Source organism: Triturus cristatus, chromosome 8, assembly GCF_964204655.1.
Source record: "Triturus cristatus chromosome 8, aTriCri1.1, whole genome shotgun sequence".
Classification (NCBI taxonomy): Eukaryota; Metazoa; Chordata; class Amphibia; order Caudata; family Salamandridae; genus Triturus; species Triturus cristatus.
Window position 1 is genome coordinate 221,969,830 of NC_140591.1, and position 25,110 is coordinate 221,994,939.

General features: G+C 48.5%; 1 protein-coding gene across 1 annotated transcript in view; it reads left to right on the plus strand.

Annotated features, from left to right (window-relative positions):
- LOC146801875 (pannexin-1-like) overlaps nucleotides 1-25,110 on the plus strand; it is a 154,064-nt gene that overhangs the window by 108,957 nt on the left and 19,997 nt on the right. The window contains exon 4 of the mRNA XM_085621401.1: nucleotides 2,102-2,757. Within this exon, the coding sequence (XP_085477527.1) occupies nucleotides 2,102-2,757 (656 nt within the window). The remainder of the gene's footprint in view (nucleotides 1-2,101; nucleotides 2,758-25,110) is intronic.

The following is a 25,110-nucleotide window of genomic DNA, read 5'->3' on the forward strand; positions in this document are numbered from 1 at the left end:
CCACCAGGAGCTAGGGAAAAACTGGATTGGTAGTTGCCCTTTATGTGAAGAAACTGTGATTTTTGTTTGCTGCTTGATCCAAGCCAGAGTCTGTCTCGCCTTTATGTAACAAATGCACTTTAACAAAGTAAGTAGCTGACTGCTTCAGTGTCTGCCCTGAGGAAAGCCGTCCATTCACAGAAGTAGCAGAGCATTACATAACGAGCAGTGTTTTCTCAGCAATGAAGTAGGAAGGCTTAGGGCAATCTTTCTAAAGCGGAAAAAGCATTTGTGTAATAAACTACTAAATATGTTCAGCCTCTAGTCCGCTCGTGTTTCCCTCCTGAGTGTTGTGTGCAGCAGCAGCAATGCGTTGGAGAAGAAAAGAAGGTGCAATTCATCATTCTTGTTTACACTTTATTTGATCTGTATCCTTTTTTGGCCATTTAGAACAGTGCACGGTGCTTAAAACAGTGAAGGATTCTTCCAGTTTTAATAAGAAGAGTGGACACTTTAAATAGATTTCACAAATGTTTTCAGATTACAGGGTTTGCACTAATGCTGGTGGACTTTTGTATCAATATTTGGAGCAAACACCCTGTGCAAAATGTAGTTTTTTTATAGCACTCAAAGCAAATTTTGTTTGCCCGTATGAGGTGATGTAAAAGTCAATGTGAAATGTCACTGTGACTAGTGAAAACTTTGTAATCTGGGAATGTTGGTGCACTGTTGTACCAGCACTGGTGCCGTCTGTGTGATTCAGCCCAATGTATTCAAACGAAATACCCTTTCATAACAACCAAATCGAGATTTAAATAGCATGGGAATAAGCAAATAATATTTATAATAAAATTCATGTTTTTTATTTTTACCTTCCCACAAATTAGTTTTTCTGGACAATTGAAGCAGTATTACACAATGTGCACTCAGGGCGCAATGGCATGTGTGCCCCTAGGGCACTTTGGTATTAGAGAAGGGACGCTTCTGTAACACTGATAACACTGGGGCACATGTAACACACGCGCTATCTCAAGAGACCACTCACTTATTTGCATGGGGCAAATAAGGGAATGCAAATGTCTTTGATTAAGTTAAAGCCATTTGCTTTGCTAATGGTATTGTATAGCAAAGCAAATGGATTTAACTTAATGAAAGGCGAGATCTATTGCATTTTTTAAGCTTGTTCCGTCTGGTTTTGGCCGATGTTTGGAGGGTTTATGCCTTCATTTTTGGGCTCAGTTTGGAATTTGGGTTTCCACGTGGACGATGATTTATCAGTGATCAGCCATGTAAATAAACTCCTCTTCCTAGGTTTCTTTGTTGAGCTTTCTATGCAAAATTCTACCACTTCTACTTGTCCTTTGGTAGTGCAGCAGACCATCCTAAGCAGTCTGGATTAATGTAATTCCTTATTTCTGGTTGTCCAGGCTAAATTGTGAAGCTGCTTCATTGTGTTCAAGCCGCTGCAGCCAGACTAGCATTACAACTGATTTAATATTCTACTGCTTCGTTCATCTTTGATGCTTTGCATTTGCTGCCTTTGCTTAAGAGGATGATGTTTAAAGCTCTTCGCTGTGTGCCTAAGGTCGTCTACAGATTGAGCCCGTAGTATCCTCAACAAAAGCTTGAACGGTACATACCCTGAGGTTCTCTGCTAGATTGGACATGAGGCGGAAGCTTCTCAGTTAAGATTGTCCGCCTGCGGAACAACTCGCCTCGATCTTTGCAATCCACACATTAGTTCGCGTTTAGACGGGCTTTAAACCCTGGCTTTACATGTTCTAGATCATTCGCTGTGTTTTTTGTTTGCCTTTACTAGTGACAGGAGCACCTGTGTAGGTAACAGTAGCGCTCTATACATTTCTTTATAATGATAATCCTGCTGGTGTCGCTATCATAGGCCATGTAAAATATTTCATAATAATAGACTTTGTTCACTTCTGATATATAATTTTATTATTTTCCTGCTCATTACTACTATATTAAAAAACTGATCTGAAAGTATTTTGCTAACAAATACATTGACCTAGACTAACATTGTTAAATCTCACAAATGTGTCCATGTCGTACCAAATAAGATTTGTATATGCTTTTATCACTGTTTCTTCTCTTATTTCTATAGTTTATGGGAGATTTCAGAAAGCCACTTTAAATATCCCTTGGTGGAGCAGTATCTGAAGACTAAGAAAGGCATCCGCAACTTAATATACAAGTATCTCTTCTGCCGATCCCTGACTTTCCTTGTTATCCTGCTGGCGTGCATCTATTTGGGATTCTACATCAGTGTGTTCTCTTTGACTGACGAGTTCACCTGCAACATCAGATCTGGGATCTTAAAGAATGACACCTCGCTTCCTGCATTAATTCAATGCAAACTTATTGCAGTTGGAGTCTTCCAGCTTCTCAGCTGCATTAACCTAATTGTGTATGTGATTCTGATGCCTTTGGTCCTCTATACAATATTCAAGCCGTACAGGAAGCAGTCGGAGGTGCTGAAAGCATATGAAATTCTACCTACATTCGATGTACTTCAGTTTCATTCTGAATTTTACGATGACTTGAGTCTCTTTCTCCTGTATCTTGAAGAAAACATCAGTGAACTTAAATCCTACAAATGCCTCAAGGTTCTAGAGAATATTAAAGGAAGTGGACAGATATTTGACACAGTTCAAATGCTAACCAGTTTAGGAACGGTAAAGACCGATACCGTGGATGGCAAACTTAAGAACATTGAGCAGAAAACTGGAACGGCTTGTGAAAATGAAACTGAGCTGAAAGGTAAGTGGAAAGATGCAAGATGAAGTGTAACAGTGGTGAAGGAGGCTGCTAAGAAGTGTTGGTCTTTTATCATTTGTAATAATAGAATAGCAACATGAACCACTAAGCCTAAGGGTTCTACCAATTTATGTGCCTACTGCGGCCCTATCTTTCACTCCATCTTCATTCCACACTACAGAACCAAGGCTGTAATGTCTTCAGCCACCACATGGTAGAGTGCAGCAGTGCAGACAGGCCATTCTTCTGATGATCCACACCAATGGCATGAGAGCTTCTGTATTCTTTTGCTGATACAGAATTTTACTCTTTTCCACAAGTATCAGCTAGAATTGCAGTAACTGTTCAAGTGCTGACCCATTGCCCATGCTGCATGCTGTGGCGGTAGGAATAAAACTGTGAATGACCCAACAGTCCAACGCATGAAGACCGCTGGTTGAAAGCGCCTATAAGTAAATATATTATGCATATAATTTTAGTAAAATCAAAAGATCTTGGCTAACGCCAGACCTAACATTGCTGGCAATACAGCACAAGCACCCTGACACAAGTGTTGAGGTCTACCAGCAGATCTTTCACTCAAACACTAATGGGTGAGGTTGGGAGAACATTGGGTGATAGAATGCTGATAGATATTTGGGCATTGTTCGCCAGAAGGGACATAGCAAAATATTGGAGGTCTGAAGCAGGCCCTCCTAAACAAGAATGACTCCGGAGAATGGATAGATGTTCATGTACAGGAGAGCCAATTTACAAGGCCCGGGATGTCTGTAAATATCATAAAATCTACAGGTGTTGGTGAGAGGATTTTTCAAATAATGACAAAATAAACTAGAATAGACTACTTGGTCAGTGTGGAGACGGCTTAAATCGAACTAATGGATCTTCTGTGCAAGAGCTCCAACTCCACCATGGGTTGCTCTGCTAATAACTAATCACCACCAGAACTTATCATCCAAGAATTGCATATTAGTTTTGATCCTACAATACAAGTAAATAATAAAAGTCTATATATAAAAAACCATTTGCAATGCAATAGGTCTCGCATTTGCGAGAGTTTAAGCTATTGGCATTGTAAATAACAATGTCTTTTATTTATCTGTTTTGATAATTAACACACAAAAAGGCATTGTCATTTACAATGGCAATAGCTCAAACTCTTGTAAATGAGAGACCTATTCCATTTCAAAGAAGCGGCCGCCATTGTCTCGGGCTGCTTGGAAAGTAAAAGGGCACATGGCAAGCTTAATGTTTCAGGAAGTTTATTTTAGGAAAACAATGGTTCTGGTTTGGCCAAAAGGTCCAGTGAAGAGTAGCCCCTGTGGGGGGCACTATGTTTGGGATTGAAAGTATTTGTTAATATTTTAGGGAGCGGTAAGTAATATACAGAGGGAGATGTAGGTCAATTTATGACTATTTATTTTCAAAACAATAGTATTCCGGTGCTCACACAGGTAAGTGACAACAAGCGTGATGTGAAAAGTGAGGGTGGTTTTTCAAACAAAAACCTCGAATTGACAACAATAGTAGGTGTTCCTCAAAAGTTTACGGAGTGCAAGGAGTTCCTGTTGTAGGGGGTCGACGGCGTTTCGATCTCAACTACTCAAGATCATCTTCAGGACATACAGTAGATGAGCAAGCTGAATTGTTGAAAGCGGTTGGAGCAGGGTTAATTGGAAGCCAGGCCAGAGCAGGAATAATTGTGAGCCGTGCCGGGGGACGGCTGACGTTGTTCTTACGGTGGCGCGTGAAACAAGGACTGATGGTAATGGAGTAACAGGAATGAGTTTCCTGATACTTGAAGATCTGACCAGCAGGGTCTGTTCTGTCGGCAGCCGTTCTGGGTCGATTACTTTATATGTATGTTCACAAGACAGTGAATGAAGACCTGGATACACAAGCAGAGCAAGTCCTGCTGCTTCGTTGGCTGCCCTGAGTGCAGGAAAGCATGTCGTGCCTGCAGTAGGAGAAACTCATTAAAGAAAATAGTGCTTAGACTAAATAAGACATACTGTGTAACAACAGAAGTTAAAGAGCCAGTCATCATGGGAGGTTACAAATGAAGACAAGGTGTTACTAAGGAGGGACTAACAAGCCTATTAAAGAATAAGAACCCAGTTTTTACGAAGGACAATGACAAAAGCCACTGAAAAATGTGGGCGGGGCTTCAAGTCCATACTTTAATACAGCATGCCTCGCAGAGCAGCGCATGCGGTGCCCAGGCTCAACCTAAAAACAAGGAGGAACCCGACCTGTTTTGACTGACAATAGAGTTTCTACCTTTGTTTCTTCCCCACACACATATTACACTAGTAGGTAGGGTAAGGAGATAGAGTGCCACAGCAGGGATTTTTTCTGGTGAATATCTATGACCTTATTTTAAGCAGTACAGAAAGGTGCTGACCATGAATATAAGGCCGTAATAGCCCGGGTTCATCTCTGAGCTTCCTGTATGATGATCCAGATCTCAATGATTATTAAGTGGTAGTTACTATTGTCTCATGTGATTGGAATATACCAAACTAGTCTGTCACATCCAGCAATTTATTTAATTCTGCCAGGTGAGGTCCACCATTCGAACCAACAGTACATTGTATTTAATTACATTGTCACTGCTCTGCCTTAGCCTGTAGCTCACTGGTCTCAGGGTGCACTGGGACCCCAACGGACTGGGCAGCACTCTTCTCAGCTGACAGTGAGTGGAGTCGATAAATTATTATTAGCACTGAAGGTCTAAAATATTATTACAGCCTGACTGAGCCTGTACCACACTGACTGAGTAAATTAATTGTAGTTGATTAGCATCTGATATCCGCGTTGGGGCCTCAGGCTGGTTGGTCTAGTCCTGCGTATGACAGCCTGGACAGACTGTGTCAATTGTCAGTGCCATTCGATTTCAGCAGTTTCAAGATCTTAGTTTCTTGTTGCTCAAATGGGTGTAATTTCTGAAATGTATAGGTTTTCCTGGTCTTCTATGCTTAATTTTGCTCAAGAGAAAGTGTCACCTAGTCGTTAAAATGTGAAATTATGAAAATGTCATACATAGCAAACTGAAACCTTGGCAGCTATGTAGCTGCACTTGCGTATGAAGTAACCCAGAAGGTAGCATGTGACTACATTGTTTTCCAAAGCATTGTTTACTAAAAAATGCTTTTCAACAACATCTTTTACAGTAACATTGTTTTCTTATAGCAAATAATCATTGCATTCTGTTGCACAAAAAACAAGATTTAGCTTCAAGTATGTAGTTGTAATTAGAGAACACTTTTTCACAAAGTAAAATGTATTAAGTTTCACTTGAGATTTTTGTTACCTAATTTAAAATGTATTATGATTATTTTGTAAGGCTAAATGATATATATATATATATATATATATATATATGGGTGTAGAAAGAGGTGAGGTAATGTACTTAAAAAAACTAAACAAAAGGGACGTGAGGGTGGTTTGGGGAGTAAACGCCCGAAAACAGTTGATAAATATAATTCTATAAAAACAAAATCATTTATATAAATCAAGTGAAGATTGGGTGGCTACTAATAATACAAATAACAAAAAACATAATTCAAACATATCTTTGTTTTATATCAGCACACTCCAATAAAGGAAAAGATGGCACTGCGCTGTATGGTATAATGATGTTCACCAGTGGCTACTGATAAATGCAGGTCTTTTTCAAAATTAGACAGATAGACAGATACATACATAGATATATATTGCCCAGTGGCGGTTGCCACTGAGTAGGTATTGTTAGAGCCGATGTTCCTTAGGAAAGGCGTTTTTTGTGTTGCTAATAATTGTAGTCCCGTTTGCCGAATCTTCCTGAAACTCTTCAAATAGGTGCTACTTTTTGACTAGTTTGTGCATGGAAAGTTTTGGGTGGGTGTAAGTTGCAACCGTGCAATCTCCATCCTCTTATGCCTTTACCATGCATGCCTTTACAACGAATTTAGTTGTAATGGCATATTTGGTAAAGGCATATATATTGTTAAGGAGTTGCCCTAAGTCCTAAAATCCAGCCACCTGCCCTGAGTACGACCTAGCCCTAAAAACACCCCAGCCCCCCATCCTGAATCCTAAAACGCACCCCAGCCCTAAATACGAAGTACACCCAGCCCATAAAACACCCTATCCCTCCTCCTCCTTGAAATGGACCCCGGCCTAAGCCAAAAATCCTTCTCCCCAGAACATGACCCCAACCCCCCTGCCCTGAGGCCTACAACCACCCCAGAACTAAAAAACACCCCTGCCCTACGCCCTGAAACCACCTCCAGCCATAAACTACCCAGCCCCCCCACTCTGAGCCCTATAACCTGCTTCCCTGCTATTTAAAGTATAAGTAATAACATTTTATAGTTTCCCCGACAGCAGTAATAAAAAAAAATCGTACTCCCAAGCCTTTCCTTGCCAGACAGGAATTTACCACCGACCCTTCGCCCAGTCTGACACTCTGTCCGAGTCTAGATCATGATCTGCGTGGTAAAGGCTTATGCATGGGTTAGGCATGCGTTGTCTCGAGTAAATGCGGGGGATCCCGAAACACAAAAACTCATGCATTTTCCAGAGGCTTCTTTAAGAAGGGTGTTGGACCTGGCCTCGTGGCGTGGTCCTTAACCCCCTGGATTGTGGCCGTTCCCCGCCCCGGCCGTCACGGGCCACCCGTCTGGACTGCACCAAGGCCCTTCACCCGGAGCTACACGTGGTCGCATACTCCTCGTGGCTCCGCCATCTTGTTGGCATCCACGTCACGCCGTGCCCCAGCCGGCGTGACCCCGCTCAACCCAGCCTCGCCCCCAACGAAGCCCCGACATCGAGGCACCACGAGCTGGCCAGGGGGTGCCGCAGGAACCATCCATCGCCCCGGCGGAGGACAGTATCGATGGGACCCCCAACTGTCCTCCCCTCTCGAGGTGTGATCACCCTGCAACCTCCCATGGGCCTGGCGCCTCTCCTGCTGGGCGTCTGGCCACCTCCACCCGGCCACTCCGCCCCCTCGGGCGCATAGGTCCGGACATCAAAGGGCTCCAGACCTATATCTGGGGCGGCCCCACCACAGCTCGGCAGTTGTATCCCGGAGTCGAGAGCCCTGCTGATTGAATCGCGGCTGACCTACGGAGAAGAACCCTTGTCGGAACCATCACGAGCCCTGCTGACTGCGTCGCGGCTTCTTCTTGTGAACCCTTTAAAGCCACTTGGAACATCGGAGCCCTGCTGACGCTGTCGCGGCCCAACCTCGCTGGAACCTTCCTCGGAGCCCTGCTGACGACGTCGCGGCTCGAGCTGAACAGAGACCATCTTGAGAGCCCCTGCTGATTGAATCGCGGCTCCCCACGAACTGTACGCCAGAGCCCTGCTGACGCCGTCGCGGCTCGACCCCTCCGAGATCGGAGGTCCTCCAGCGGGAGGATAAGAACTGGGCCCCAGGTACCCTCGTACCACATTCCTGCCAAAGACTGTCCCGCTACCCCTACCCTTCCAAAGAGACATTGAGACTTTTGGTGGATCCCTCGATCCCTTCGTGTAAATATTGAGCTCGTAACCTTTTATTGATGATAAAGAATTGCTTGTCTTGAGACAACCCCCTTGAGTCCGGTGTGGTGGTGTTACTGTGCTAGTACGGGATAGGAGAAGGATCTCTCAGGGGACTTCTCGGCAGCGCTCGGCTACTTCGTGCAGTGAGAGGGCCCCCCCCCTTGGTGGTCTCGCCGACTCCTCGGGGTGCGCCTTCCAACATTTTGGTGGCCAGCGACGGGATCCGAGCCGAACGCAGTACGTACCAGCCAGTACCCACTAGCTACCCATCCAAACGAATAGCATCATGAGCAGCCAGGAAAACAACGCGACAATGGAGTTCCAGCCCGAACGGCTGGAAGAATATACGCACAAAGAATTAAAACAGTTCTGCAGAGACAAAGGCATTGCGACCACCAGCCTCGGTACCAAGGAAGAGATGCAGAAAGCTCTGAGGGCATGGTTGGAGGCTGGGGCAGGCCCCTCCCAGGAAGAAGGGCCCTTGCCCCTGACGGAGACCACAGCAACCGCACTGACCTCGGCAACCGGAGGAAGAAAGAGCCTAGAAACCGGCCTCTCCGAGGAAGAAATACGAGAGCGGGAAAAGGTCCGGAGCCACGAACTAGAGCTCGCCCGACTGCGGCTGGACGGCGAACTCCAGCTGGCAGAAAAGAAACTGGCCCTCGAGCAGCTACGCCTTCAAGAAGAAATAGAAGAGAAGAGACGACACCGGGAGTTGGAGGAAAAGAAACTAACTCTTGAGCACGAGCGCAGTCTCAAGGAGCTCGAGATCAAGGCCAAGAACGGAGGGACCAACACCCCCAGTACTAGAGACACTCTGCCGCCCCCCGAGACCAAGGTGCATATCCCGAAGGAGGTCGTCAAGGAGTATTACAAGAATGACGATATCCAACAATGGTTCAAGGCCTACGAGGTGGCCATGACCTCCCATCGGGTGCCCCGAAAAGACTGGGGCGCCGGCCTGTGGGGGCGATTCCTGAGTGAAGGGCGGGACACGCTGCTCCAGCTACCGGAGGAGGTGATGACCTCCTACGATCACATGAAGGAGGCCCTGCTCACCCGATACGGGCTAACAGCGGAGATGTACCGCCAGCGGTTCCGAGACTGCAAGAAAATCCCGGGTACCACATGGGTGGAATATGTGGACTTTTTCAGTCGGGCCCTAGAAGGGTGGATCAAAGGCAGCAAAGTAACCACCTACGGACAACTGGTCGACCTCATCGTCTGGGAACACCTTTCCAATAATTGCTTCGTGGAACTGAGACAGCACCTCCTCGACAGCAAAATGACCGACCCGCGAAAACTTGCCGTCGAGGCCGATCGATGGGTCAACTCCCGGGTCCCCCGGAGCTCAATGGGGGAGTACCAGCGGAACCCCAACGGACCCCCACGCCAGCGCGGTGGGGGGGGAGGGCCGAACAGGAACCGAGACCCTCCCGCTGGGGCCCCCAGGAGCCCCCCTCGAGGGCCACCGCAGCCACCTCTCTCCCCGAGCCTAGCGCGAAGGATGGGCCCGGCCCGACCCGGACCACGGCCACCCGTGACCTGCTATGGCTGCCAACAAACCGGACACTTTGCCAGCGACCCGGCCTGCCCCCTGAACCGAAGAAACGGGGCCGGCGGGCCTCCGCCCCGGCAACTGACAGCCGCCGCCTTGGGGGGAGAGGAGGAAGAAGAGGCCCTCGACCGAGAAAACACTGAGTGGGAGCCGGCAGCCATGTCCCTGGTCTGCCTGGGTAGCCGAGAGATGGTACCCTGCACCCCCATCCCAACCAACACCCAGAAGTACCGGCAGCAGGTCACGGTCAACGGACAACGGGCCGAAGCCCTTCGAGACACCGGCGCCAGTATCACCGCTGTCCGCTGCCACCTGGTGACCCCTGAACAGATTCTACCGAATGTGCTGTGCCCTGTGCGGACGGCCGACAACAGTGAAAGCCTATGCCAGATGGCCCTGGTCCCCTTCGAGTGGGGAGGGGTGACGGGCCTGCTGAAGGTGACGGTGCGCGACGACGCCCCGGTCGACTGCCTCCTGGGGAACGACTTGGAGAGTTCCCCCTGGGCTCAAGTAGAACGACGAGAGCACCTCCGAATGTTGGGACTGGCTGATTGGGCCTGCGCCATCACCCGGTCCATGACCGCCCAGGCCCCCCGCTCCTCCTCGACCTCCGGTACGGCCCGACCCGAGGGGCTCACACCCCCTCCCGCCAGCAGCGAGGAGGAGGCGGACACCGACCCCGGGCCCAGCGAATCCTCCCCCGAAGAGATGACTTCTCCGAGCGCCCTACCAGAACTGACGCAATGGCAACATGAAGGGGGCCCCACCCGAGAGCAGTTCCAGCAAGAGCAACAGTCCTGTCCCTCTCTCGAAGGGGTCCGACAGCAGGCGACCGCGCAAGCCAACGGTGACCAGACCGGCACCCACTGGATCTACTGGGCCGAGGGCCTGTTATACAGTGAACAGAAAGTGGCCGAACTCGGGGCCGGCCGCGTGTTGGTGGTCCCCCTCCGCTTCCGGGAGTTCCTTCTCAACCTGGCCCATGATGTGCCCCTCGCCGGACACTTGGGGCAAGACAAAACGTACAGTCGTCTGGTGACCCACTTCTACTGGCCTCGGATGCGGAGAGATGTGGACAACCACTGCCGGTCCTGCCAGACCTGCCAAGCCAGCGGAAAGACGGGGGGTCGGGTCAAGGCCCCCCTCCAGCCCTTTCCCGCCGTCAGCACCCCGTTTGAACGAGTCGGAATCGACATTGTGGGACCCCTGGACCCCCAAACCGCCCTGGGCCACCGCTTCATCCTGGTCCTCGTGGACCACGCCACCAGGTACCCGGAGGCGGTCCCGCTCAGAACTATAACGGCCCCTGTGGTAGGCCGGGCCTTGATGGGGATCTTCTCCCGAGTGGGATTCCCCAGCGAAGTGGTGAGCGACCGTGGCACTAACTTTATCTCCAGGTACATGCGGTCCCTGTGGCAACAATGCGGGGTCACATACAAGTTCACGACCCCATATCACCCTCAGGGGAACGGGCTGGTTGAGCGGTTCAACCGAACATTGAAAGGGATGATCCAGGGCCTGGAAGAACCCCTCCGGCGGAAATGGGATGTCCTGCTGCCCTGCCTCCTGTTTGCCTATCGGGAGGTCCCGCAGAAGTCCCTGGGGTTCAGCCCGTTTGAACTATTGTATGGGCACCCGGTCCGCGGACCACTCAGCCTGGTCAAGGAGGGCTGGGAGATGAAGCCCCGAGGCGCCCCTCCTGACGTCTACCGATACCTCCTGACCCTCCGAAACCAGACCCGCAAGTTCCGAGCCATAGCCGAAGCCAACCTCGAGGCCAGCCAGGAGGACATGAAGCGGTGGTACGATCGCAACACTTCTACGATAGAATTCGAGCCAGGTCAGAAAGTATGGGTCATGGCCCCGGTCGAACCCGGCGCCCTCCAGGACAAGTGGACCGGGCCCTTCAAGGTGGTGGAGAAGAAAAGTCCCGTCACCTACCTGGTCGATCTGGAGTCCCCCCGGAACTCCCTCCGGGTCCTACATGCGAACAGGCTAAAACCCCACTTCGCCCGGACCGAACTGAGCCTGCTGCTGGCGACCGACGAGGGGAGCGAGGACGACTCCGAGCCCTTGCCCGACCTCTTGCAATCCGACAGTCACGATGGATCGATCGAAGGGGTCCAACTCGCCTCGTCCCTGACCCCGGAGCAGCGCAACGACTGCCAGCGAGTACTGCGGGACTACGCAGCCCTCTTCTCTCTCACCCCGGGGGTGACCCACTGGTGCGTCCACGACGTCGACACCGGGGAGAGCCCCCCCATACGACACAGAGCCTACCGGGTGCCTGACCGAGTGCGGGCCTGCATCCAGGCCGAAGTAGCGAAGATGCTGGCCCTGGGGGTCATCGAGCCTTCCGACAGCCCGTGGGCCAGCCCTGTCGTCCTGGTGCCCAAGGCCGCGGCTCCCGGTCACCCCCCGGAGTTGCGATTCTGCGTGGACTACCGAGCCCTGAATGTAGTAACCAAGACAGACGCACACCCGATACCCCGGGCCGACGAACTGATCGACCGCCTAGGGGCCGCTCGCTACTTGAGCACGCTGGACCTCACCGCCGGGTACTGGCAAATCCAGCTCACCCCCGGTGCCCAAGAAAGATCCGCCTTTTCGACTCCGGATGGGCATTACCACTTTCGGGTGATGCCCTTCGGAATGAAGAACGCCCCGGCCACCTTCCAAAGACTGGTGAACAAGGTTTTGGCCGGGCTTGAGGCCTTCAGCGCGGCCTACTTAGATGACATTGCCGTGTACAGCAACCACTGGGCCGAGCACCTCCTCCACCTGGAGGCCGTCCTGGCCGCCCTCCAGCGGGCCGGGCTCACAATCAAGGCCAGCAAATGCCAAATCGGCCACGGATCCGTGACCTACCTGGGCCATCAAGTGGGGAGCGGGCAGGTGGCCCCCCTCCAAGCGAAAATAGAGGCCATCCAGGCCTGGGAACCCCCCACTACCCAGACCGCTGTCCGGGCCTTCCTGGGCCTCACCGGATACTACCGGCGGTTCATCCGGGACTATGGGAGCATTGTTGGCCCCCTCACAGAATTAACGTCCAAAAAGCAGCCCAAGAAGGTGCACTGGACACCCCGCTGCCAAACAGCCTTCGACACCCTCAAAACGGCCATGTGTACTGCTCCGGTGCTGCAAGCCCCGGACTACCAGAAGGAGTTCGTGGTACAGACGGACGCCTCCGAGTATGGGATCGGGGCCGTCCTCTCCCAAACTGACGAAAGGGGGCTCGACAGACCAGTGGCCTTCATCAGCCAGCGACTACTGCCCCGGGAGCAACGCTGGAGCACTATTGAGCGCGAGGCCTTCGCTGTGGTGTGGGCCCTCAAGAAGCTCCGGCCCTACCTCTTTGGCGCCCACTTCCGGGTCCAGACCGACCACCGGCCCTTGCAATGGTTAATGCGAATGCGGGGCGAGAACCCCAAGCTGCTGCGATGGTCCATCTCGCTACAAGGGATGGACTTTGACGTCGAACACCGGCCCGGCAATGACCACGCCAACGCCGACGGCCTGTCCCGCTTCTTCCGCCTTGACGAGGAGAATCCCCAAGGAGATGGGTGACTCTCCATGCCTTCGGCTGGGGGGGACGCCTGTTGGACCTGGCCTCGTGGCGTGGTCCTTAACCCCCTGGATTGTGGCCGTTCCCCGCCCCGGCCGTCACGGGCCACCCGTCTGGACTGCACCAAGGCCCTTCACCCGGAGCTACACGTGGTCGCATACTCCTCGTGGCTCCGCCATCTTGTTGGCATCCACGTCACGCCGTGCCCCAGCCGGCGCGACCCCGCTCAACCCAGCCTCGCCCCCAACGAAGCCCCGACATCGAGGCACCACGAGCTGGCCAGGGGGTGCCGCAGGAACCATCCATCGCCCCGGCGGAGGACAGTATCGATGGGACCCCCAACTGTCCTCCCCTCTCGAGGTGTGATCACCCTGCAACCTCCCATGGGCCTGGCGCCTCTCCTGCTGGGCGTCTGGCCACCTCCACCCGGCCACTCCGCCCCCTCGGGCGCATAGGTCCGGACATCAAAGGGCTCCAGACCTATATCTGGGGCGACCCCACCACAGCTCGGCAGTTGTATCCCGGAGTCGAGAGCCCTGCTGATTGAATCGCGGCTGACCTACGGAGAAGAACCCTTGTCGGAACCATCACGAGCCCTGCTGACTGCGTCGCGGCTTCTTCTTGTGAACCCTTTAAAGCCACTTGGAACATCGGAGCCCTGCTGACGCTGTCGCGGCCCAACCTCGCTGGAACCTTCCTCGGAGCCCTGCTGACGACGTCGCGGCTCGAGCTGAACAGAGACCATCTTGAGAGCCCCTGCTGATTGAATCGCGGCTCCCCACGAACTGTACGCCAGAGCCCTGCTGACGCCGTCGCGGCTCGACCCCTCCGAGATCGGAGGTCCTCCAGCGGGAGGATAAGAACTGGGCCCCAGGTACCCTCGTACCACATTCCTGCCAAAGACTGTCCCGCTACCCCTACCCTTCCAAAGAGACATTGAGACTTTTGGTGGATCCCTCGATCCCTTCGTGTAAATATTGAGCTCGTAACCTTTTATTGATGATAAAGAATTGCTTGTCTTGAGACAACCCCCTTGAGTCCGGTGTGGTGGTGTTACTGTGCTAGTACGGGATAGGAGAAGGATCTCTCAGGGGACTTCTCGGCAGCGCTCGGCTACTTCGTGCAGTGAGAGGGCCCCCCCCCTTGGTGGTCTCGCCGACTCCTCGGGGTGCGCCTTCCAACAAAGGGCAACAGTAAAAACTGCTGAATGGAATTACACCAAATTTGGTAGGAAGCTTGATCCATTCAGTAGTTTTTGAGAAATTAAAAACTTACTGTATATCTAGATGGTTGAGTCCCTGCAAGAGGCTCGGGAATCTTGCATAAAAATAGAACATTCCAATTGACCCAGGGAGCTTTATTTCCCTTGGGCCATGTTGCTCCCACAGGGGTCATAATCTCGCACGAGAAAACGCTCTTGATGGCTGCCAGCAACATCAGAAAAATATTACTGGCAGCCAGTACAAGATTGGCAAAAAGCTCTGTGATCCCGCAGGATAAAAAACAAAACCAGCAAAATGGCAACCGGGCTGCAGTCATTAAATATAAGCCCTGGGGTTCCCATTCCGGCGGATGTATTCAATAAGGGGAGGGAGGCAGCATGCCTCCTCCCCAAGCCATTAATTGCTCCGGAGAGCCCACCCCTGGGGCCTAAATTTGCATATAAGGGAATCCATTACCTACAGCCAGCCAGCTCACATGCTATGTCCCGGGGAGCCCACCCCTGGAACATAGTGGTTTCCCTGTCTGCACCTGCATAGAAACCTGTCTGCTCTCGCTTGGCTGGAGCATTTTTTAATCCCATCAAGCTGGAGCAAACACTGAGTGTGCTCCCAGCAGCCCCAAACGAGTATATGGTGGGTACACCCAATGTGGGCACCAGGGAAACCATCTTTAATAGTGCAGGCCCCAGGGGATGGCAGTCCCCGGGGAGCCAGAAAAGACTCAGGGAGGGTGTCCGCACAGCACACTTACCCTATAATTAAAAAAAGAAATTGGCTCGGGGGGATAAGGTCCCCAAGGCCTAACAATGCTTGGGGAGGGGGACCACACTGCCCTCTCCCCTTTAATTGTAGTAGTGGCCCTGGGGGGTAGGGTTCTCAGGGCCTAACAGACTCGGGGAAGTTGGACTGCGCGTCCTGTCTCCCTTTTAATTAATTAAACGTCACTGGGTTCCCTAGGGCCTAATAAAGCTCGGGGAGATGGGCCACGTGTGCCCCATCCTCTTTTATTAAATACAACAGCCCTGTCGGATGGGGTCCCCAGGGCCAGATAAGGCTCAGAGTGGGGCATGCAGGCCCCCTTCCCTCTAATTAAAAAAAGGCCCTGGGGGGATGGAGTCCCCGGACCTAATAAGGTTCGGGGAGGGGGACATGAACCCCTCCCCTTTAATAAACATATGGTCCTGTGGCCAACCCCTGCTGCGCACAGCCCAAAGCTGTGGATGGCAGTAGGTTGGCTTTGCATATGGTAATAAAATATTAATTTACATTAAAATAAAAACCCTAGAAATTCACTGGAAAACAAAAAAGCAAAGGTTAAAGTAGCGTTATAGATCTGTTTTTGTTAAAAAAAATTATAATAATTAAAAACAAAAACTTAGAAATTCACTGAAAATCCCAATGGCTAAAGTAACGTTATATATAAGTAAATAGGTCAGTGACAACAATAAAGTTTTGAACTAAAAAAAAAAAACCACAAAAATTCACCAGTTATTGTTAGCAGAATTAACGATAACATGCTCCCGCCATGCAATGTTTATGACTCAACATATTACATCACTCATGATGTGTTATGACATCATTTATGACATCACTGATGACATATCAAATGACATAATTGGTGGCATTACTGATGACTTCACTGATGACAAGCTTCTTTTGTAAACACTGCTCTATAAACGGATATTTCATTAGAGCTATGAAAGTGCAAAATAATTCAGAATATGAAGCATTATAACTGCTATCATTCAAACGACCCCCATAGATAAAGCAAACTTATGTTATGTGCAACATTGACCCTATATCATACACTTCATGGGTATCCAAGTTAATGTTGACTATGAACCACAGGTGAATGGGTAACCTTTCCTACACATGGTGTTCAATCTGTATACAACTATTCAGCAAACACCAAGTTCTTCCAGATACTAAAGCCCTGTTACATAACTAATTCCCTATTACGGACAGTCTTTACCTGTATCAAATCCCTAACAGTCAATGAACCTACTTTCAGGAATGAAGTGGAAACAAGTGAAAAAGTGGGTACTGTTAACATTGTTTACTCTACAGAGAGAGTTTACCATGTACCACACTGTTTGCAGACAGTGAAACTCATGAGAAATACACCACAGAGTATTAAAAAGTATCTACCAAGAACAGTGTACCCTGTATGCAAAACTTATCCAAAGACGATTATTCATTTAAAATAACCACGGTCTGAAGGTGCTAAAGGTCATTCTACCTGCAGCCTTCATACTGTGGTGTAAACTTTACAGATAGCCCACCTTCTTAACCAAATTAAGCTCATGTACATAGGTTAGTGCCTGGTACACACAGTCTTCTACGTTAAGTAGGAATTGTCATGCTGAGACGATTCTGTTCCATAACTCAAGGTTGCTTACAATACTTAGTAAGTAGGACGTAGAGGCCTTACCCTGCTGAGAACTTTTTCTGCAATGCCCAAAAACTTGTGTGAAACATAATGAACATAAGTTGTTAACGGTCACCTGCACACAGAGCTACTCTTCAATTCAAAGATTCATCACGTATTCAATACCTCTAAACACCTATGGTGCATTATGAGCACATGCGGTTTGTAAACACTTGTACCGATTAGCTGGACACAGGCTTTACAAAGCTATCTACAATAGTAATATGGTAGTTACCTGCCATCATGTAAACTATTAAACAACCTAACACACTCATTGGATGAGGTCATCAATGATGTCATTTGAAATGTCATCAGTGATGTCATAAATGATGTAATAGAACATGTCACGAGTTATCTAGTATGTGAGGTCATAAGAAGTGCATGGTGGGGGCTTTAACCTTAAGTTTATACTGGGAATTTTTAAGGCTTTTAAAAAAAAATTATCAACAAAAACGGATATTTTTATCACACCTAACTAGAACACTTAAACCATTGTGTTTTTTTAGTGAATATATATATATATATAACGGGTCAAAACATACCCACTTTGGCTGGGAACCCCGCTTCTATACTCTCGTCAGCCATTATGCCACAGCAAAGTATGCTCACACAAGGCGATGTTTGTTGCAGAAAAAGTTCAGTAACACCAAAGTGCTTTGACTCGATACTAGATTATTGATCACATAGGTTTTGCCTTGTCAAAATTACGTGTTTATACACCTTTCTTAGCTAGTGAAAATAAATGATCACAACAGCACTGAAAACAGTCATCGATTTTAAAAAAAGAAAAAAAAAAAATGTTGCTGCATCAAACCTCTCGCTCGAGAATGCATTTTAGTAATTTATTGCAATTTATCAGAATATTATTGTCTTTCTAGAGACTTGTTTGCAACTAATGAAGACCATTTGCACATTTGCTGACTCTCCTCAATATCACAGTTTCCTAATAGTGCAAATACCCATCTCAAAATTCTTGGCAAGTTAATATGTATTTTTCTTATTATATGTGGAAGTCCTCTTTGATTTTTTTTATTTCTTTTTCAAAGTGCAAATATTACTCATGTTGCACATTTAAGGACTCTTATTTAATTTGCTCATATGCAACAAGTGTGACCCATTGAGTAAAGCTTTATCTTAAGCAATGTTGGTCCCCTTGTGCTGTTAACCAGAAGGTCGAAATTTATGGAGTGATTGTTGGTCAATATAATACATTACATAGAAAACGATGTTCTTGTAAAAGTTGTTTTTCAAAAGTGATTTTTGCAAAAGATTTTTGGGAAATCAATGTTATCACCCATGGTGTAAAATTGACGGGGTCGCACTTGTCTGATGGATGGTCAAATTGTTTTGGTTTGTGTGATGAGCCTGAATTGTGGGTCTGGTGTTTTGGAATAATTAGTATTGGAGATTCTTTATTCATGCTGCTTGAGACAAGGCTTTCTGAACTTAGTTGGTTCAGTGTGAATGTGAGCGTGCTTCTTTACCAGAAGGGTATGTTATGTATATTTGTAAAGCGCACTATCACCGGCGAGGGTATTCCAGTGCAGAGCAGGTGTGAGCGCCTAGACTTACCTATGGAAGTTTGATTAATTGAAATGCCAGGTCTTCAGCGTCATGCAGAATTCAAGGAGAGGAGGAGGCTTTGATGCGGAGAGGGAGAATAATCCACGCCTTAAGATTCTTCTGGTCTTCCTGATCTGGTTCTTTGTATGTATGGGATGTTGCAGAGTAGAAGTACTGTGGAGTGGAGGTGGCTGGATGGTTGGTGGAAGTGGATGGTTGGTGGAAGGAGATGCAACTATTCAGTTAGGTGGGGCCTGAGTTGTAGAGTGCTTGGACTGTGTGAGTTTGAATTGAGCTCATTTGTCTATTGGAAGCCAGTGTAGTTCCCTGAGGTGTAGTGTAATTTTAGTTCTGTGTGGGCGGTTGAGGATGAGTCTGACTGTCAAGTTCTGGATGGTATGTAGTCTTCTAGTGAGTTGCCTGGAGGGCGTTCCTAAAGACCAGCTTGCTGGTGACTAGGGGGTGAGTGACAGTTTTACTTGTGTTGTTTGGGAGCCATTTGAAGATCTTGCTCAGCAACATCTGGGTGTGAAAGCAGGATGGGGCAATGACGTTGACTTTTACAGTCCTGTCCAGTTTGCTGTTGATGATTATTCTGAGATTCCGGGCTTTGGTTCTGGGTGTGGTTCCGATTTCAGCAGCACGCCAATTAGTGTCCCATAGTGATTATGTTCTTGCCGAAGATCTACTTCTGTGTTGCCTTGAGAAAGATGGCTTTTATCCAGTTAGCAACTTTGGTCATGAAAGTGGTGAACTTGTTTCTTGTGTTGGGGTTCTTGTCCGAGAAAGACAGTAAGAATTGTGTGTTGTTTGCATAGGAGAGAATGTTGATGTTGTGTGTGCGGATAACATTGGCCATAGGGTTCATGTGTGCGTTGAAGAGGGTGGGGCTGAGCAATGAACCTTGATTGACTCCGCAGATGAGTTTGCCGGTAAGGTGTCAGGCTGACCACATGTCTTCTAACCAGAACGAAAGAGCAGAATTTGGTGAAGAGTTTGCCTTGTAAGATGTAAGAAATTGGGTTACTGGTTGAAGGGGGTGAAACCCTTCTTAAGCAGAACCACAATTCTTCTCTGGGTGAAGTCTCAAGCAAACCCTAAATTAACTTGTGCTCTACCCTCGGGTAGCTTGGCACACAGCAGCCAGGCTTAACTCAGATTCTGAGTAAAGTATTTGTGCAGCACTTCAAACAGTAACACAGTGAAAATACACCGCGAAAGGGTTCTACACCAGTTTAGAAAAATAGCGTAATTTTAATTTTTTAATCAATAAAACAAGACTAAAACTACAAAAATCCAATCCGAAGAACCAGAGATATTCAATTTGAAAGACGTTCATAAAAATAGCATCAAAAAGCACAAAGCACCAACTGTAGATATCTGATCTACCCGGACCGGTGTAAAGTCACAAGTTCAGCCTGACCGCAATGGGTTGCCGGCTGAATACAGGGACCCGGTTAGGCCAGCTGAACAGAGTACCTTAAATCCTGATTTGCAGAGCGTTTCAACGTTGAAGATGTGTCGCACAGCTGAAGCGATGCATCAGTTCCAAGATGCGGCAAGGCTGCAGTTCAAGGTCCTGCATCAACTTAGCGGATCCAGTCGACGAGGGCCTGCAATGTGCATTCCAGCGTCGATGATGCGTTGCACATTCAGGGCAATAAGTCAGTTCTGAGGGGCTGCGATGCAGGGTCTGGATTTGTAATTGAGGCTGCCATCAACCAGGGATGTGAGGGCCTGCACCAAGGATGTGTCGCACAGTGGCTAATCCGATGGGGGGGGGGGGGGGGGGCTGCGAAGCGGGTCTTTCCTGCAGTACAGCACAGCAGTGGCGATGCGTCGGTTCTAGTCGGGGTTGCGCCGCGCAGCAGAGGTTACTTTTTGGTTCTGCTGGATCCACAGAGGCTGGCAGAGCTCATTTGCCCCAATTCCAAGGGTCCAGGACTGGAGTGCCCCCACTTGGCAGGGTAGATTTACAGATGGCATAATCTAGGTGCTAGGTTTTAGGTTGTTGGAGCCTTCTGTCCCTGAGGCTCAATTCAGGAGGCCAGCCATCTAGCCTTTGGAGTCAATATGGGGTCCTGGTTCAACAGATGCAGGTCCAATCCTTCCCACCCAGGCAAGAGGGCAGCAGTTCAGCACAGTAGGGAAGCAGTTCTTCAGAGCAGCATTTCAGCAGCGTGGCAATCCTTTCAGCAGCACAGCAGTTCTTCTTCCTGACATAGTATCCACAGGTCCAGAAGTGTACTGAGAGTTGGTGTCTGAAGTCCAACATTTATACCTGGTGTCCTTCCTCTGGAAGGTGGGAGAAGCTTCTAGTTAATCTCTCTGAAGTCCAAAGGCATCTGATTTTCCCTTCTCTGGCCTCAGACTGCCTACATGGGGTTTTCAGCCCTTTGTATGGTGGCACAAAGCCCAACTGTCACCTACAATTAGTCTTGTGACCCAGAGACCTGCTACAGCCACTAAATGTCTAAGGCAAGAAAATGCCAACTTTCTAAAAGTGTCATTTACAAAAGCGTAACTTAAAATTCAACTTGACCATAAGTTAGGGGTTTTCATTACAATTCCAAAGACACCAAACATAACCTGGTCATCTGCTCCCATGTGGAAATTACATCTTTTTAAATGTAATAAGGTTACTCTTATGTTATTCTATGGGAGAGGTAGGCCTTGTAGTAGTAAAGAATATATTTTAGTTTTTTACTACCTGGACATATAAAACTTGAAATGACAGTTCAAAAACTGAACACACAGGTTGCAGTGTCAGGCCTGAGACCTGTTTAAAGGGTACTTATGTGTGTGGCACCATAAGTGCTGCTGTCCCACTTGTAGCATTTTATTTACAGGCCATGGGTACATGTAGTACCCCTTTGCTTTGGACCTATAAGAAAATTAAATATGCAAATTGGGTATAACCCAATGTTACCTTATTTTACGGAGTTAGCACATGCATGTTAGCAGTGGTAACGTGTACAAAGTCCTAAGGCCAGCAAAAACAAGTTCAGCAAAAATGGAGGAGGAAGACAAAGTTTAGGAGAAGACCACCCTAAGGCTGACTGGTCTAACATAAGAATATCTGTCCTGTTTGATGATCATCTCATTTATAATGCAGAGAGCCTTTAGAGAAATTAATCTTCTTACAAACAGCTGGTGGAGAGCTTGAAGTGTTGGGGTGAGGTGATCCCAGATGCTGAGCTGTAGAAACTGTCTGGTGAACACATTCTGAATCCACTGGGGCCATATGAGAGCGAAGATTGAGTCCCTGAATTGTCGCAGTTCACTGGAAGAAGAGCACCAACACAAGGCTGCCTGTACCTTTTGATAATTCCAATGTTTGGAAAAATGTAACAGTTTTCTAATGGTGAAGAAGAGGATTTGGTCATGTGATTCCCTTGTGAAACAAAGGGAGAATGGGTGTCCATGTTTACTTTTATAACACAACGGAAGGCCAGAGGGGGTTTTAAGACCTGCAAGGGTTAGCTCCTCTACTCAACATATCAAACCCATAACAAACCTTTGGGTCTGTGAACGCTCTCAACCTAGTTGAGGGACTTGCCGTTGTGGAATGTCCCTTTTATAGGGCGGTTTCCCTCACCCACAATAGGTGGCATGCTTAATCGTTGGGAATCTCCTCATACTTTGATGCCTAGTCATGTTACAGGCCACAGCCCTCTCACTGAGAGGGAGGAGCTCAGGGATGTTTTAGTACTAAGAGAGGTATATTAAATACCAGATAGATGAGCTCGGGGTGGAGAGGGTAGTAAAGCAAGTGAAAGTGATGGTTAAAACTAACTACAGAGCTCGCAAATAATTTTATTGAGGAAAACTTGGGCTAGTATTAACAAGCATTTCCAATACGGTTGGTCTCGCATTTGTGAAAGTTAGAGCTATTTGCTTTGTAAATGACAATATTTTATACTTTTTTTTTTTTGCTGCAGTGGAATGATCATATTTGCATATCACTATTGCCTTTCATATGACCTTGTGGCACTGGAGAAGCAGAAAATTGAAAACAGGTTACGAGGATGGGGAGGTGGAAAATAAATGACACCAATGGAAAAATGATTTTAAAAATAGGGAAGGAGTTGCTGTAGAGGGTCGGGGAAGTAGGGGGAGGAGGTGAGGGGTGAATGGAGAGAACGGTGCGAGAGCTCAAACTGAATAAACAGCTGAATATATAGCACTGCTGGGCATTTTAAAACCAGATGGCCGGTGCTGCATTGAATTGTGTTTGCAGATTGTGCACCTGTGAATTTGTAAACCGATACATTTTTATTGTAGAATTTTTGTTATACATAGAATATTAGTAAAATCAAAAGGTCTGATGTAACAGTAGCCCTAATGCATAGCGCGTACTCCTGGTATGTGTTTCACAGTGCAAAATCACTCTCCATTAGTAAAGTAAAAACTCTTTTGAAAAACACTTCAGCGGGGGAATCGCACAACTTTGTTATTTTTGCATACTTTGAGGTGGGAAATGTTCCGGGCATTTAGTGGCACCAAATAGTTAACCCACTTAGAGTAGTCGAGGCATGCTTATATTTCTGTTGTTCTGTCAAGGCCCTTGGGGTGGGGGGGGGGGGCTCTACTCGCATCATTGCTGCACGAGGGGCACAGTAAGTGAGAAGCAAACACCCTGAACTGCGTCTGAAGTCCTCATTGTGGTTTCTGTCACTTCCAGGTCACTCCAGTCTGCCTGTGGACAGGGCATGTGTTAGTAATTGCTTGCAAGTCTGCTTTGACTCTTCTGACGAGTTGAAAGGGCAGAGTATTTTTGCTCTAATGTTCTTCTGGTGGAACTGTTATGCGAACCGCTGGAAGACCAATTGTTTTTAGTGTGGGAAGCAGTGTTGAATGGGGTCATTCTGCCAGCGTCAGGAAAGCTGTGAAACCGGGTGGTGATGGCAGAAACGCAAGGAGCGGGTGCAACATTTGGGTACCTCCTTAGAGAGCAGTTCAGTTTGGGGGCAGAGTAATCCCGATCAGACAGGCAGGGCAGCTGCGAGAAATAAGCTCTGTCGTGTGGGGATCCCCGATCCACACGTTCGACCTGACGTGGCCCCATCCTCAACGGCCGTTTGCGGGCGAGGATGGGTCACCCGATGGAGTCCCTGTTCGGGCACCAAATGAAGGAAATGACACGAAAAGGGTCACTCGGATCACTCGTGACCACCTCTCAGCCTCCCAAACAAATGAAGAGTCGGTCAGACAGTAGTGAATACAAACCAAAGTTATTTATTAGTATTGCGCTGCAGCGGAGCCCAGTCTGACCAGCCTCATGAGATAGCTGCCGAGTGACTACCTCCCCCCAACATAACACAAGATATTATACAATTCCAAACCCCCAAAAACACGCCCAGACCAGAAAATTCCAGTCGAGGGACTACCTCCCCACAACATAACACAAGATATTATAAACAATTTCAAACCCCCAAGAACACACACAGACTGTAAAATTCCAGTCCAGGCACTAACAAAACAAAGGAGGCACAGAAGGATGAGCTGCAGTCCTTAAACCTGGTACTAGTTATATTCACTCCAAGGCCATTTCACCCATGCTCGCCGTTAGAATGAATGTGGGAACAAGCCTATGACAGCTAAGGTATATGTTCTGCTTGGGTTTTCGGATCAGATAGAACCCGCTCATCAGAGCCTCACTAACCCAGCCAGAACGTTACCCCCTCCCTTTCCCTAGGGCCTATTTACAATAGGTAACCACATATATCTACCACCTAAGGACAGGGAATTCCTACTCATACATACCAAGACCTCTTATAATCGGCGGCCTCGCGATCCCATACGGATCCAGACCTCTCTGCCCATACGACAGTATCACAAGTGGCGGCCTCGCGATCCCATACGAATCCAGACCTCTCTACCCAGACGGCAGTCTCAGCACAAGTGGCGGCCTCGCGATCCCATACGAATCCAGACCTCTCTACCCAGACGGCAGTCTCAGCACAAGTGGCGGCCTCGCGATCCCATACGAATCCAGACCTCTCTACCCAGACGACAGTCTCAGCACAAGTGGCGGCCTCGCGATCCCATACGAATCCAGACCTCTCTGCCCATACGACAGTCTCAGCACAAATGGCGGCCTCGCGATCCCATACGAATCCAGACCTCTCTACCCAGACGGCAGTCTCAGCACAAGTGGCGGCCTCGCGATCCCATACGAATCCAGACCTTTCTGCCCATACGACAGTCTCAGCACAAATGGCGGCCTCGCGATCCCATACGAATCCAGACCTCTCTACCCAGACGGCAGTCTCAGCACAAGTGGCGGCCTCGCGATCCCATACGAATCCAGACCTCTCTACCCAGACGGCAGTTCATCCTATGATCACCATAACATAATCAGTCTCACTATTCATCAGATCACACAAGGACTGCCAGATCGAGCATAGCCTGTTCTCCGGTTCGAGGGGCTCCTCTCTCCCTTATTCAGTTACCACTTACCTGATCAGGGTTAACATCTGTTCAT